Genomic DNA, 16,625 nt, shown 5'->3' with positions numbered 1-16,625 from the left:
AATTCTATTTTTAAATGTACACTGTGCATTTACAGTAAGATATTTCCTTCTAGTGACTCTCATTGTAACTATGGTCCTATATAACACTGCCTTTAGCTACCAGCTACCAATTCCCACTGAAGAACAGAATTAAATATGTGAAAAGCAAATGAACTTGTTTTAAGCAGCATGAAAATTAACTCTCCAATTAAAACTCATCAATCTTGTTTCTTACAAGGTAATTCTATTTAAAGTAAGGTCAGCCCCATTTTTAAACTGTTGACAAGTTTAAAAATGTCGACTTAAATATAATTCTTTATAAACCAAAGGACCACAGCTTTTTATTCTCACACATTTAACTTGTTGAACTATACTAAACCAGTCCATCTTTGAATTCTGCTTCTTCTCCCCCTCTCTACATCTCTTCTCCTTCTCCATATCCAATCAAAAAGGACCAAACTAAAATTGTAACATGTATAGAGGAGAGCAATTAGGTATATATTGATACTACGTTTGAGACAATTCTGTTTAGTCAGAGGGAGACATTGGGGGCAGAGAGGAGTTGAATATTGGAGAAGAAGTTTCCATTAGCTCCTAAGTTACGATTTCAGAGTGTCTAGTCATTTTTTTTTTTCAGAGAACAGTATTATGAGTTAACAGATAAGAATCTATCAAACTAAACCTGGGGAATGATAAAATAAAATGTAGTATTAATAATTTTTGGATGCCATAATTTACTTTTATTAGAATAAATTATAGTTGATATAAGCTTGTCTTTAAGGATGTTTTCATATTTAATAAACTTTAAAATCACCTTTAGTTTACACTGCAGTTGCTTCATTTCCAGATCCATGCTCCTTGAAGGACTCAGTGATGTAATGTGTATCCGAGGAGTTGTTATCCGGGAAACTTCTTCTGCCAAACTTGTGATTTCAGATGAGGATTCCAATTTCTTTAGTAAATCTTCTTTTTCCTTCCGAAGCTCAGCCAAATCCAAATTTAGCTTCTTTAAAATAAAAAAGAAAAAGAAATATAAATATAAAGGCAAATAATCGTTAATTCAATGATTTTCAGCATAAAATCCTACAATAGGATAATGTTGAAGAAAACAATTATAAAAGGTTATATAAATTGCAAAAATTCTAACTTCAATTAGCTTTTGCTTAAGTTTGTGGGCTAGTCAAGTGAAAACAATATGAATTAGCTGTACTCAATAACTTCTGGTTGGCTGGTCTTTACTCAAGAAGTACTATTTCTTTGCCTTCACAAATACATGAGTGAGCCAGAGATTCACAGGGTCGATGTACTTAACTTGGTAAAAGCCAAGCTAGAGCAGGAAAGGATAACAGATATTAGTTGTTTATTCTACTTAATAGATCTTACTACTCTCTATAGTAGCCAAAATATTTCTCATGTAGGAACATAAATGTTAAGTCCAATTAACAGATGAGTCTTGTTAGGGATTTATTTCAAATAGCATGCAAACAAACTTGCTCAATATTATGTACTTGGTTGATAGCTGACAAGTCCTTTTTGTAATGTGGACACAGAATTGCACTGAACTTCTAATATTTGAATTTTGATAACAAATATTTTGCTAAATGATATACTAATAATATTTTTGAGAAGAAGTGTAAACCAAAAAACTATCTTACTGTTAGCCCTGCTCTTTTACCAATCTATAGTCTTCAGAATGTCACCAAACTAGCAGCATAACAACTCCAAGATCCTTAAGAGGGTAACTGCATGACTGATTTATTATTCCAAAGAAGCTTATAATATGGTAGTTGAACATAAGGAACAATTAGACAAAATGATCCTGAAATCTCTCGTGAGAAAAAAATGTTTCTTTGTTATGAATTCCAATTAGAAACAGCAAAAGATGTAGCTAAAATATATGGTACTATAAACATGGGGCATAAGTAATTTATGTATTAACACTGTTTTTAAGCATAATATCTAGAACCCAAATAAATATGTATTTGTATACACATTGTGTATAGTTAAGAATGAATATTTCAGATCATGGATTCAGAACTAGGGCTTGATATATTTGAAATAAGAGTATGTCTTGGTGAAAAGACTATTTATTTGGATATATTTTAGTTTATGATCTGTAAGTACAGTTCTATAGATTTTCAGTAAATATTTGTTCATGAACTGTCCCAAAGGTACCTCAATAATTAATATCTGAATGTGAAATCACAATTTCCTTAAATCTGAAAATTTTCTGGGTTACCATTCAAGCTTGAATCTACTTTTCCCTATTTATTAATTTCCTATGTACAAGCAGTTGTCATGTTCTATAAATTATACAGTCTCTTAAATTTGTATTCTATCTGTATTCTCTTTCTGTATTCACTCAATGGAGATTCTCATTATCCCATTGAGGTTACGGCCAGGACCTTCCCTCTCCCCAAATCCATCTCACTTTTTATACAACTTCCTACTACATCTTTCACCTGTTATTCCTTTTTTCAAAGGTCTTTAGGAGTTTTTCATCCCAATGGAATAAAACTCAGTTATCTGTAGATAATAAAGTTTTCTAAGATTAACTTAGACTTGTGTTTGTCATGTTATCACCTGAAGCCAAACTTGCCTGCCATTTCTGCATCAATGACTACACATAGTGTTTCCTACAACTGAAGGATTTCTCATCTTTGAAGGGCAACTTAGTTTTCCTTCCACACAAAGTCTTCTTTGTTCTTTTCTTCTTCTTTCTCTTTGCTCCCATAAAACTACGCATGTTCCTTGTCTATGAACATTAATAAACATTAAATCCTTCAAGGAGGATGCTTTTGACCACCTATGTATACACCACAATATGTAAAAATAATGCCTTAGGTATAAAAAGAACCAAAAGAAAGGTTTCCTATTTGTAGCTCAGATATGCTGTAAGGACACATCAATTACTGCTCTTATTTACAATCTATTTATAACCATATAAATTAAAATACAGTTCATTAATAATGTAGTATTAGTTAAGTTTTTACTTTGGCAGCATATACCAGAATATTTCTGAATTTTGATGTTAACACTTTGCATTTAAATTAGACTTTTCAAGATTTCCGTTTGGAAAGATGTAACTCATGGCAGCAATTGCAGGTAGAATCTCAACACAAGAAACTAAAATCTGTTAAGTTTCTTATCTCCTTATGAACAGGCTTTTCTTATTTGCCGTACTCCTATTTTCTGTCTATTACTTCCATGATGGCAGATATTAACACTATAGTATGTCTTTATTGAGGAAAGACCAACCCCAAAAAAGTATTTCTCTGAAAGACATACATATGTAAATTTCACCATCATCTTAACAATACAAAAATCATTAAATAAGAAACACTAAAACTATGGAGAAGATAGAATTACTTGTAATTTATTAAAATATAATATTTTGATTAAAGGATACTTAAAATCTTTACAATCTTTAAAACATTTCTAACATTATATATGCATAGAAGCATCTGTTGAAATGGGAACTATACAAACCATTTATTCCATCAGTTTGAAATTTTTTGTTTATCCCTTAGAATTTTGGACAAATAATGTGGGCTCTATTATTAATTTCCCTCAGTTTAAGAATTCTGTTTCTTATTTGAGAAATGCTATAGAGAGAAGTAGTATAAAATCTTTCTTTTCCTTACTCTTGTTTTGGGCTGTGATACTACTTTTGTGGGTGATCTTGTTAGAAAGAGATTGTGCTGTAAAATCTACTAATAAATTAAGATTACCCTTAAATTATTCTTTTTATCAATAGAATGATTCATAATTCTTTTATATTACTTTTCCATCACCAAAGTTTTTAAATTTTTATGTTACATTGTATTTAAAAGAGATAACAAAGCACAGATGGAAGAGTCATAATTTCCAGATTTTCTTTCTCTGGAACTGTTACTTATCAACCAAGTGGACTTAAGCAAGTATGTATCTTTGTTTCCTCCTTTAAAACAAAGATGATGTTGCTTACTTAAGAATGGTAATTTTGAAGACAGAATTTTTAAAACATCTGTGATAGCACTTGGTAGATTTTAAATCTGAAGCATTATTGGTAGCATTATTTTATGGGAAATGCTACCCTACAGAGTCTGAGACATATCTTAAAGATGAGGACATAGATTAATGAAAAAAATGTTTAAATATATGTATATAATTATCCTATAATTTCTCTCTTGACAGAAATTTTAGTTCATCTTAAGGCAGAGTTACTTGTTTTACTAGGATCAATTTAGGATCTCTGCTAGGCTACATGCTTATTAATGCCAGATGTGCTCCTCTGACTCTGTATGCTCAGTGCTGCAGTCTAAAAGACTTTTTAAATTTAAAAGTTTACTTCAGTAAGTACTGAAATTTGTATTGATTTATGTATAGTCGATTATTTCTAACCAATTATAAAATAGAACTTAATACTACAAAAATTTAAATTAGATAATACTAATTATTTACATCTTAGAACTTTAGGATGGGACTGGAGATCATTATGTTAAGTGAAATAAACCAAGCACAGAAAGACAAACACTTCATGATCTTACTAATGTATGGAATCTAAAAAAGTTGATCTCATAGAAGTTGAGAGTAGAATGGTGGTTACCACAGGCCAGTGAGAAGAATGGGGAAAAGTTTATCAGTTAATACTAAGTTATAGTTATGTAAAGTAAGAAATTTTTGGTGTTGTATATTGCACAGTAAGGTGACTATTTATTTATTTTTCTTTGCCCATTTTTTATTTGTACATCACAGATGTATATTATAATGGGATTTGTTACCTGTTCAGACATACACATAATATGACATTATAAAATTTGCCAGATTTTAGATAATGATAATATACTATATATATCAAAAAACTAGAAGAAAAATTTTGGAATGTTTCCACCATAAAGAAATGATAAATGTTGGCAGAGACAGACGTGTTTAAGCTGATTTAAACATTATATAATGTGTATATGTATTGGAACATCTCATGGTACCTCATAAACAAGTAAAAATTCATGAATTTATGTAACAGTTAAAATTTTAATTTAAATTAAAAATAAATAGCAATGAACTATAAATCTCTGAAATGTACATAACTCTCTAAACAAGTATAAGAAGAAACAAGAATACACATACTGAATATATTACTATTCTTCAATAGTGAATCCTGTGGTAGACACAATTTTCAGATGACCCCCAATGACCTACTTCTTGCTATAATATCTTCCCCTTGTATGTAGATGGAACCTGAGAATAAAACAGGCTATTACCACAATGATAACTTATACTAAAAGGAGACTCTGTGGTGGCAATTAGGATTCTAATCAAGTCACTTTAAGATTACCCTGCCTGGTTATAACCTTATGTGGTATGCTCTCTTGAAGATGATCAGGGGCCTTCCCTGAGAGAGATATCCTCCTGGTAGCCTGGAAGAAGTAAGATGACATGTTATGAAGGGACTAGGAAGGAACCACAATGCAAAAATCTAAGGGAGGCCTCAAAGAGGTGAGAATGGTTCTTGGTTGGCAGTCAGGAAGAAAAGAAGGGCCTCAGTTCTATATCCATAAGAAAGTGATTTTATTTTTCAAGAAACATGTGAGTTTAGAAGGGAAGCCTAGCTATAGAAAGGAAAGCAGCCTTGATGACACACTGATTACAGCCTGTGATACTCTGAGCAGAAGACCTGCTAAGGCATGCCAGACTCCTGACACTGGAAAACCAGTGGTAATGAAAGTATATGTTGTTTCTAACTTGCTTAGTTTATGATAAATTGTTATGCAGCATAAAAAAAAAACTAGTGTAAGTCATAATTTTTAAAAAATCAGTCCCCTGTTGAGCCTGTCCTTTGTTCCCTTATTCCCACCCTGTCCCACCCTCAAGCAAGTATCTCAAACCCTTTGGTGTATGGTTTATATAAGCCTCACTGTGGATTAATTTTGTTGCCTCATCTATAATTTTGTATTAATTTTATTTTTGAAATTTTTTGAATATTCCATTTTCTATGCTTAGAAGTATAAACTGACTCCACCAGATCTTCATCTGTAGTTCATTTGCCAAGCAAAAGGCTTCTGTTCAGAATCTTTCCTTTGCTGCTCTCAGCAATAGGATTCCCAGGGTGAAGATGTTTCCCTTGGCCTACTCTTCCTTATTCTCTTATGTAGGACTGCATTCACAAATTGCTTTAATTTTGGGCTCCAACTTGACATTTTCTGTAGGATTTGAATGGGAAGTATTTAGATTCAGAATCTGACTCAATATCATTCATTCTTTTTTCTATATCAGGTGGAAAGCACTACAATAATTCTGTATTGTCAATGGTAAATGAAAAATTTATAACCCTTGCCTTGACCAGAGTCTAAAACCCAGAAATATTTAACAACAAACTACAGTGTTATCAAGAAACAGAACAGAAAGCTAAGGGAACTGCTACTCTCCTCAGTTCCTGCCTGGTTATACCTCTAGAGCCAGTTTCTTTTCAAGTAATTTCCCTAATATGCTGTGTCACATGTGTCCTAGAAACTAGAGGTAGCATCAATTGCTCTAGCCTATACCTTAACCACTCTGCTCTTCAGTTTTTATGTGAGAGAAGGTACCTGCTAGAATGTGGATGAGTAAACTGAGAACAGACCTGAGGAGAAGGAGCATATCTTCATCACCAGAGATCTTTAGTAAACAGGTTAATGTTTAGAATGAATTAATAATAATAATAATAATAATAATAATAATAATAGTAGTAGTAGTAGTAGTAGTAGTAGTAGTAGTAAATGGGTCCAAAAAAGATTTTACAGGTCCAATGTAAGAAGTAAAGGGTTTATTTAGAAAGAAATCTGAAATAAAATTTCCCTAAGGACTTCCAAAACAATATATTGTTTTTATATTTTCAGATCTTGATATCTCCAAAGAATAAAATATTCAACACCTGCCTATTTAATGGTCACAATACTAGCTATAGCATATAAATAAAAGGATTTTGAGTATTCAAATACTTTAGAAGCAGTGCCCCAAGGCAAAAGAATACTTTTAATTCTCAAATATTCACTTCCAATAAGAGACTAATTATGACCTACATTTTTTTCTGGACAATAGTCACCCTATATTTTTTTCTGGACAACAGTCACTCTATTGTATTCAAAGATACACTTTGTATTTTCCATATTTTTTTTACAGTAAAAGCTTAAAGTAATGAAACATTTTAAAATTAGGAAAATATTTTTAGTTGGGATAGTAGGATCTAAAAAATAGACACAGAAATTCTATAGAATCCATCTAAACATGACATTGAAGGACATGGTTAGAGCAGCAGGGTTTTGGGGAAGCCCTTGGAAGAAATGGTTGGTGGAAAAAGAACTCTGCCAGGTGATACTGGAGCAAAGGTTAGATGCTGAATGTTGGAAAAGGTCAATCAGCAACAGAGTAAAGAGTGAAGTGTAGTTCCCATCTATAACTACAGAGTAATCTCCAATTTTTTTTTCTCTTTTGAAAGCCATAGGAATTGGCAATCAAAGTAGCGAAATGCAACTGCTGAATGGGAGTAATCTGTTTTGAATTACTTTACCAAAATCTCTGAATCCTAAATTCTGCTTAGGGCTGACATAGGACATTATTATAAGTTCACTGATTATTTTACAACTTGATTATTCCGGTTCATACTTAAGCAGAGTTAGCAATTTTAAAATCTTATTTTTAAAAATAATTATAATGTAAATTTTGTTATCAGAATTAAAGCAGAGAATTGAGATAAAATTCTAGTTTATAATATCTATGTGAATTTTAGAGGCACAAACCCTATAAACCCCCTAGAAAGAGAAATCTTAATGATACTTCTTCCTGTGAATAGTTAACATTCTTTCATTTGGAATATTACAATTTTATAGAGAATAAAATATAAAGAAATAAAATTCTGTATGTTGTTGTCTATGTATAAGACTAAAAGCTTAGTCACTTAATTAAAGAATACTCCTGAGAATAATCAAGACACTTATACAGTTGATTTTCCAGTCACCAACACACGAAATTTCCATGTAAGTACTCAGGAAGGTAAATAGTTAAGAGTTATAACTCAAGTTTAGTAATAAAAGTTTTAAATTTAAAGCATGAATTTTGCTTTGTTATTATATTTGATAACAGCAAGAGAAAAAATTAAAAACTGAAAGTCAATAACAAAGGATCTAGACAGAGATATAATTATCTATGTAACAAAATATCTTATGAAAAATCCACTCAGTTACTATATCACTCACTTACAAACTGTTTTCTGACAAATGCAGTTATTAAAAGCCTACAGTGTGTTTCACAAAACGTCAAGCAAATGAAGGTAATATAGAGGACTTTTTACCACTAGCTTTTGCTAGTAGTTAGATTTCAGTAGCCTTTAGAGACCATTAAGTATCCTTTGGCTAATTGGCCAATGGTAGATTAATCCCCTTTTTATTCTAGCAGCACTATTTTAACACCCTTATACTCTGTCAGTGTAGTGTCTGAATGACAAAATAATATTGTGCATGAATAATAAGCAGAAAAGTTAAATTAACATTTCATGTTTCACATGCCATACCTACGTGTCAGAGAACTTTCTTTTTAAGTCACTGACATTCAACTTTTTAAAATAATATCATGTTGACATCTTATTAAGGTGAATTTTCCTAATTACTGCTAATTGCCTATCAAGAAAAAAACTCTTTTCATGAAGTGCAGTTGTCTAGCACAGATGAACCAAGCTCCAGTGTGCACATTAAAGACAAAGCATGACACTTAAGGAGCTACTTTGTTATAAGGTCATACTAAATATGGTTTGCAATTAACAAAGCAGTTTTTTATGGTACTGAAAACGCCAATCTGACTTGATGTGTTCAAATTAGATTCTATCAGAGAAATATGGATATCTGCATATGGATAAGAGATATGTTACTCTCAATAACATTTACAAGGAGTAAATTTATTCAATGCCCTTGCATTTTATGATGTAAGTTTTATTAATGTCCAATTAAGTTATTCTTTTATAAATATGTTAAAAAATGATTTCTCAAATTGAAAACAAACACTATTATCTCAAATGTCAAATTGTTCAAAACAGTTTACTAATACTTTTAATTCTCAAAACAGACCAAAATGCTGAAAACATTTAACATATGTCCTTTAATTTGCATTAATACTTTTGACATTATTGAGATTTTAAGCAAATTTTCATCTATGTGATGAAAATTTCAAAATAATCTAAATAACTAAACCAATGCATTTTAGCTCAATCAAAGTTAAACCATATTACTTCAACTTCTGTTCCTACAACAATGTGAAAAATAACAGATGTATTATATGTGAAATTTATAATATGTAAAAATTAACTTACATAGTTGATTTTCAAGTATTTGTGGACAAAAGTAAACATTTGTCTATTTATAGCAAAAAGAGGTTTGTAATTTCAAATTCTCAGTTCAAGTTACCAGAAGAAAAGCCCTCTTTACACACCAGATACTAAATACAGATATAAACACTTGAGATAAAATGTATATACAGAAAAAGTTCATCATTATCTCTGTGAAAATAAGTTCTCAATGTCCATATGGTAATATTATAAGCTCAGTCACAGCTCTCCTAAACACTTGACCCACACATGACTTGCTTACTACTGACCATGAGGATGCAATGTATTTCAATTCTAATTCTTTCACCTGGCAGGGATAAAAAATAATGATAGTGCTGTTTGATGTTCCAAAGGAAAAAACTAAGTAACTAAAACTCATTTTGTCACTTTCCTTTTACTTTTTACTGCTTAAACTCAGCTAATTCAACATAGAAATATCTATTCCTCATATATGATAGACACACAACATCTTTTTTCTTTTAATTTGTTTTAAAGTTGTAGATGTACAGAATACCTTCATTTATTTACATACTTATTTTTATGTGGTGCTGAGGATCAAACTCAGTGCCTCACATGTGCTAGGCATGTGCTCTGCCACTTCTTGCACTTTAGGAGTCTTATGAAAGAAGTCAGTTCCCACAACATCTTTAATTCTATTTTTCCTCCACCCCTTTTGTCAAGACTTTTTTCAGGCATTGAAATTGTGTGGAGGCAAGAGGAAAATAATTCTCCCCAAACTATGCAAGCCAAGGAAAAAATTAATAAACATGCCAAATCAACAAAAATGATAGCTGGTGTTTTATGGTGATTTTGACATCTGTTTCTAAATAAAGAATCATAAATTTTCAAGTGAAGTTACAGCGACTGAATTATCAGGAACAAATATAATCTGCAGAAGTCTCATGAAGACTTCCTCATCCTCATAAGTAAACTCAAATCTCCTAAAAAACAAGCTTCAGTACTCTGGATTACTTTTTTGTCCTATTGGAGTACTATTACAGTAGTATCAACTCTTACTGTATTTTTATAGATCAGAAAGGCCTTTGTGGCTGAGTAATATTCTATTATATACATACACCACATTTTCTTTATCCATTCATCTGTTGAAGGGCCCCTAGATGGGTTCCATAGTTTAGCTATTGTGAATTGAGCTTCTATGAACATTGAGGTGGCTGTATCACTGTAGTATGCTGTTTAAGTTCTTTGGTTATACTGAGGAGTGGGATAACTGGATCAAATGGTGGTTCCATTCCAAGTTTTCTTGCCAGAGTGATCAGCTTGCTTGTCCTGACTCTGCCTTTTTTGTGTGTGTGTTGCTGGGGATCGAACCCAGGGCCTTGTGCATGCAAGGTAAGCACTCTACCAAATGAGCTATATCCCTGGTTCCATTCCAAGTTTTCTGAGGAATCTCCATACTGTTTTCCAGAGTGGTTACACCAATGTGCAGTCCCACAAGCAATGTAAAAATAAACCCTTTCCCCCACATCCTTGCCAACATTTATTGTTCCTTGTATTTTTTAAAATTTTTTATTCTAATTAATATATATAACAGAAGAATGCATTACAATTCATATTACACATATAGAGCACAATTTTTCATATCTCTGGTTGTATACAAAGTATATTCACACCATTTGTATCTTCATACATGTACTTACGGTAATGATGTCCATCTCATTCCACCACCTTTTGAACATCCATTGCTCCCTCCCTTCCCCTCCCGCCTCCGTTGCCCTATCTAGAGTTGCCTGTAGCCATTCTGAGTGGAGTGAGATGAAATCTCAGTGTAGTTTTAATTTCCATTTCTCTAATTGCTAGAGATGTTGAACATTTTTTCATATATTTGTTGTCCAATCATATTTCTTCCTTTGTGAAGTGTCTGTTCAGTTGCTAAGCTCATTTATTGATTGGGTTATTTGTGTTTTTTTGTGTTAGGTTTTTTGAATTCTTTATATATTCTGGAAGTTAATGCTCTATCTGAGGTGTAGGTGGCAAAGATTTCCTCCTATTCTATGGGATACCTCTTTATGTTCTTGATTGTTTCCTTTGCTGTGAAGAAGCTTTTTAATTTGATTCCATCCCATTTACTGATTCTTGATTTTACTCCTTGCACTTCAGAAGTCTTATGAAGTCAGTTCCTAAGATGACACGGAGAAGATGTGGGCCTATTTTTTCTTCTATTAGGTGCAGGGTCTCTGTTCTAATGCATAAGTCCTTGATCCACTTTGATTTGAGTTTTGTACAGGGTGAGAGATAAGGGTTTAATTTCATTTTCCTACAGTTTTCCCAGCAATATTTTTAAATAGGCTTTCTTCTCTCCAATGTATGTTTTTGGCACCTTTGTCTAGTATGAAGAAAGAATATAATTGGACAACAAATATATATATAAAAAATTCAACTGTATTTCTGTGGGTTTCTCTCTGTGCCTTCTATTTTATATCATTGGTCTCCATGTCTGTTTTGGTGCCAATATGAAATTATGGCATTTTCTGGTAAATGGATGGAACTGGACAATATCATGCTAAGTGAAACAAGCCAATCTCCCCAAACCAATGACTAAATATTTTCTCTGATATGCGGATGCTAATTTCACAATAAAGTGGGATTTAGGGAAGCAGAGAAGTTCTTTGGATTAGAAAAAGGAGAAGAAAGGGAAGGGAAGAGGAATGGGAATAGGAAAGATAGTAGAATGAATTGGACATTACTATCCTATGTGCATATATGATTACATGACCAATGTAATTCTACATCATGTACAACCAGAAGAATGAAATGTTATACTCTCTATATGTATAACATGTAAAAATACATTCTACTATCATGTGTATAACTAATTAGAATAAAAAAACCCAGAAGTTAAAAGGAAGAATCAAATGTTTTTAGGCTAAAACAATAACCAAAATAATTAAAATATCACTTGATGGCAGAATGGAACTGACAGAGGACAGAATAAATAAATGTGAAAAGTGGAGGGGGGAAAAAAAAGGAGAGGCCTTTGTAGACTAGCCTGAGGAAATGAATGCTCATGTACAGTACTGTTATTAAACATCAGTGAGAATCTAGAGAATTAAAAACTGTTTGTATTATTAAATTCCTGTACAGATTTCAAAGGGCAGGTATTTGTTAAATTACTTAAAAAAATCTTTATTTATTTATTTTTATGTGGTGCAGATGATCGAACCTGGTACCTCCCACGTGAGAGGCAAGTGCTCTACCGCTGAGCAACAACCCCAGTCCCCGTTAAAATAATTTTTGACATGTAAAAATTTATAATAGAGCATGATATACTTCTGAAATTCATATTTTATAAGATAAGGTCCTTTGAAAAAGCCTCTAAAAGTATTTACGAACACTAAGCTTAAATTATACTTGAATCAGTTTACAGAAATAGTACATTATCACACTAATCTAAATTTAATATTACTAACTTTTTGGGTTACAAACTCAATGACTAAAGATAATCCTTTATAGTTCTAAGTTTACATTTTCAAACTAGTGAAAAGCTATACATTTCTTAAATACATCTAGAAATCAAAATATTTTATAATAGGGTTCATTGTATGTCTTTCCTTGTAGTACCATATCTAATTCTGCAAATAAATTATTTGGATGAGAGCTAGTGAGAGAATTTTAAAAACCCTACAACTCATTACACATTTAATAGCAGCAACACTAAGTATTCATGTGATGTTGATCATTTATAAATATATCCTACTAAAATTCTAAAGAGAAACAACTTAGTAAAGTTTTTCTTAATTTCCTATATAAGTTTTGTAAGAGTCAAGAAATTTTTTTAAAATGATTTTTTTTTTCAATTTAAAGTTCTTTGTATTGGGGATCAAATTCAGGGCTTCTTATTAGGCAAGTAGTCTGCCACTGAGCTACAGTCCCAGCTGATGACATATTTTAAAATAAGTTTTTATAATCCCTGAACTTGAGAAGATACTGATACAATTTAAAATGAGATTTTTTCCCCACTAAAAGCTAACATATATAAAAATAACCAAAACATACCTTTCAGAGCATAAAACAGACATTTTTTATAGGAGAAAAACAAAAAAGAAATTTATATAACTTGGATTTATACAATATTATTCAAGATATTTCTCAGGCATTTCATTGAAGTGCTATTTTTTCAACACAAAAAAATTCCACATAGGAACATCTTGCCATCATCCTTTACTTTTTATTAATTTGCTTTGTAATTGTAGATGGACAGAATGGCTTTGTTTTATTTATTTTTCTGTGGTGCTAATGATTGAGCCCAGTGCCACACACATGCTAGGCAAGAGCCCTACCACTGAGCTATAGCCCCAGCCCTATTTTATTTTCTTTTAGAATTATTTTCTGTTTATCACATTCTTTCAAAGAATAATAATGATTGATCTAACAGAGTACTCACTCAATAAATAAAGTCAGATAAATATCTGGTTCTCAGTTAACTTACATAAACTACCATAATTCATATAGATCTTTAGGAAAAAGAGTAGTTTGGGAGTTATTTTTGTTTTTATTATCAAGTTGGGTTTTCTGCCATTCTCCTAGAACAATGGTTCTCAAAGAATACATGCTACTGGGACATGTATTTTGGAAATCTGTGGTGATACTTTTGAGTACCATAATGATTAAAAAGTTAAGTGGGTGAAATACAGGAACACAAAATATACTGGAATATGTAGACAAGTCCTGCCCAATAGAAATGTTCCCGTATCCTGCATGTCTCAAATCTTCTGTCAATTATTCATGTAGGTAAAAATATGCATACAAAGAAATTAACCTAAATCCTACCTCAGAATTACACAGACAACACATTTTTTTTCCTCTTGCAGTTGTAGAAAATTAACTATCTTCTAAATCATAGGAAGACAGAAAGAGTAGAATGAAAAAAAATCCGTTTTTTTTCTCCAGGTTCTAAACTATAAGGCTTAGTACCTGGCTGGCATACATGGAAAGTCTGCACTGAAAAGGATGGTCTGGGATGAAGCAGTGTGAAGTAAAGAGAAGCATCAGTGACATTAGTATCTGGTGCTAGTTCCTAAGTTTATCTTTTGTTAATATTTTGATTTTGTGAGCTTCATTTTTCTTTTTAATGTTAGTTTGAGTACAATTTTTATCATTTCCTATCAAGATTCCTATGAATACAACTTTATAAGTAAAGTCCAACAACTGATCCTCAGCTATTTTCAATTCCTCTATGGCATCCATCACGCTTGAGCAAATCTCTTTCTTCTCTTTAAAATTTTTCTTTCTTTTCTGTATAACAGTATGCTTATACTTTTCCTTGTTTCTGCATATGCTTCTTTTTGTTTTCCTTCTCTGGCTCTTCTCATATAGCTGATATTCTCCCAATCTTCTTATCTTGCTACATTCTTTCTTATCTTCTTATCTTGCTTGCATTCTTTCTGTGGGATACTTACATCAGTAGGTTTCTTTCTTCTCTTCATTTAAATAAAATATTTCAAATATACCATCGGTTTGTAATAATGAAAAAAAATGAAATCTCATGTATTAACTACCGAATTGAGGCAATAAGTTATGAGTACAAATGAAAACTATGAATCACTCTCTTGACTTACCAGAAATATTCACTATCCTAAATACCTGTGGTGTTTATTTTTCCCTCACGTCTTTATACTCAGCATGTATGTATATGTGTGTGTGTATAAATATATATGTATATTTCAAAAAAATATAATGATTTTAACACATTCCCTGTTCACATTTTAATGTCCCTGAAACTGGGATATACTTTCCATTCTGAGATAAATTTTTGCTATTCCATAAATAATATTTCTTCTTTTAAGTTGCATATTCAGTTGGTGAATGTGAATTCCATTGTTTTGGCATACATTGATTTTATATTCAGTAATCTTGCTGAACTCTATTAATTATAGTAATTTGTTTTGAGATTCTGTGCAGACAAGCCTGGTGTCTGGAATTAATGATGGTTTTGTTTCTTTATTTCTAATACTTTTAATTTTCATTTCCTTTTTAATGTGCTGGTTAGGCCCTTGAGTACAACATCAAAAATACAAACAAAGACAGCAAGCAAAAATGCCTTCTGATTAAAAAAGAAATGCTTCTAACTTCCATCACTGAGTATGATGGCTGTTTTTATTCCTCATAGCAGAATAAAAAAATCCTCTACTATTCCCAGTTTGCTAAGAGAACTTTTATCATGAACAGGTTATTAATTTTATCAAAAAGTCTTCTGGGGCTAGAGATTTAGGTTAGTGGTAAAATGCTTACCTATGGTGCATGAGGCCCTAATCAAAATTAGGTTTGATCCCCTGCATTAAAAAAATTCTTTGCATTTTTTAAATTTTAGTAAAAAACACATGAGATCTGCCTTATTAATAAAATATTAAGTTTACAGTACAGTATATACTATTTTCCTTAAAATTTAAGTCCCTCGTTTCACTGCTTTTTCAGCCAATCCTAATTTTAGGTTATGTTTTCAATTTCACTTGTTGCAATGTATTTTAATTTCCTTTATGGCTTCCTCCTTGACCCACTGGTTGTGTAAGAGTGTTTTGTTTAACTTCTATACATTTGGGAATTTTCAGTTTTATTTCTGCTATAAATTTCTAACTTCATTCTTTTGTGATCAGAAATGATACCTATATGATTTCAATCTTCCTGAATTTAAGATTTGCTTTGTGGTCTAACATAATCTACCCTGGAAAATGTTTTACATGCACTGGAGAAGAATGTACATTCTGCAGTTGTTGGATGGAGTATTCTGTAACTCTGGTAGGTCCAACTGGTCCATAGTTTTGATTAGGTCCTCTCTAATTGTTTTACCAATTATTGAAAGTGGGATATTCAAGTCTCCTATTATTATGTTATCTATTTCTCTTCAATTTTGCTTGCTTCATTTATCAAGAAGCTCTGAAATTATATGCATAAATATTTTAATTTTTTTCTTCTTGGTGAATGGATTATTCTTTCAGATTAATGTCACTTCCTCTGTAACAGAAAGAAGAAAACAGGTGGCATATGGTCATCCTTGCTGTCTTTTTAGCAGGGCATATCATTTTCCATCCCTTCACTTTTAGCCAATGTATCCTTAAATCTAAAGTCTCTTAAAGAGAGGATAAAGCTGAATCAAATTTTATTACAGTCAGCTACTCTATGACTTTTATTAAGGAGTTTAGTCCATTTACATTTAAAGTACTTTGATAGTGAAGGACTTTACTATTGTCATTCTGTTGTTTTGTCTTCTTCTTTTGTCCCTCTTTTCCTTTGTTGCTTTATTCCATTGTGTTTCATTGATTTTTTTTTGTAGTAACACACCTTGTTTTTAATTTTC

At 31.7% G+C, this 16,625-nt stretch overlaps 1 protein-coding gene across 2 annotated transcripts in view; it reads right to left on the bottom strand.

The window, feature by feature from the left end:
- Cntln (centlein) overlaps window positions 1-16,625 on the bottom strand; it is a 291,783-nt gene that overhangs the window by 42,210 nt on the left and 232,948 nt on the right. For both annotated transcript variants that reach the window (XM_026397573.2, XM_026397574.2), the window contains exon 19: window positions 794-985. In XM_026397573.2, coding sequence (XP_026253358.2) covers window positions 794-985 — 192 coding nt within the window. The remainder of the gene's footprint in view (window positions 1-793; window positions 986-16,625) is intronic.

This window comes from Urocitellus parryii, chromosome 4 (genome assembly GCF_045843805.1).
Source record: "Urocitellus parryii isolate mUroPar1 chromosome 4, mUroPar1.hap1, whole genome shotgun sequence".
Taxonomy (NCBI): domain Eukaryota; kingdom Metazoa; phylum Chordata; class Mammalia; order Rodentia; family Sciuridae; genus Urocitellus; species Urocitellus parryii.
Note: the sequence above shows the minus strand (reverse complement) of the source record. Positions and strands in the feature narration are given on the sequence as shown.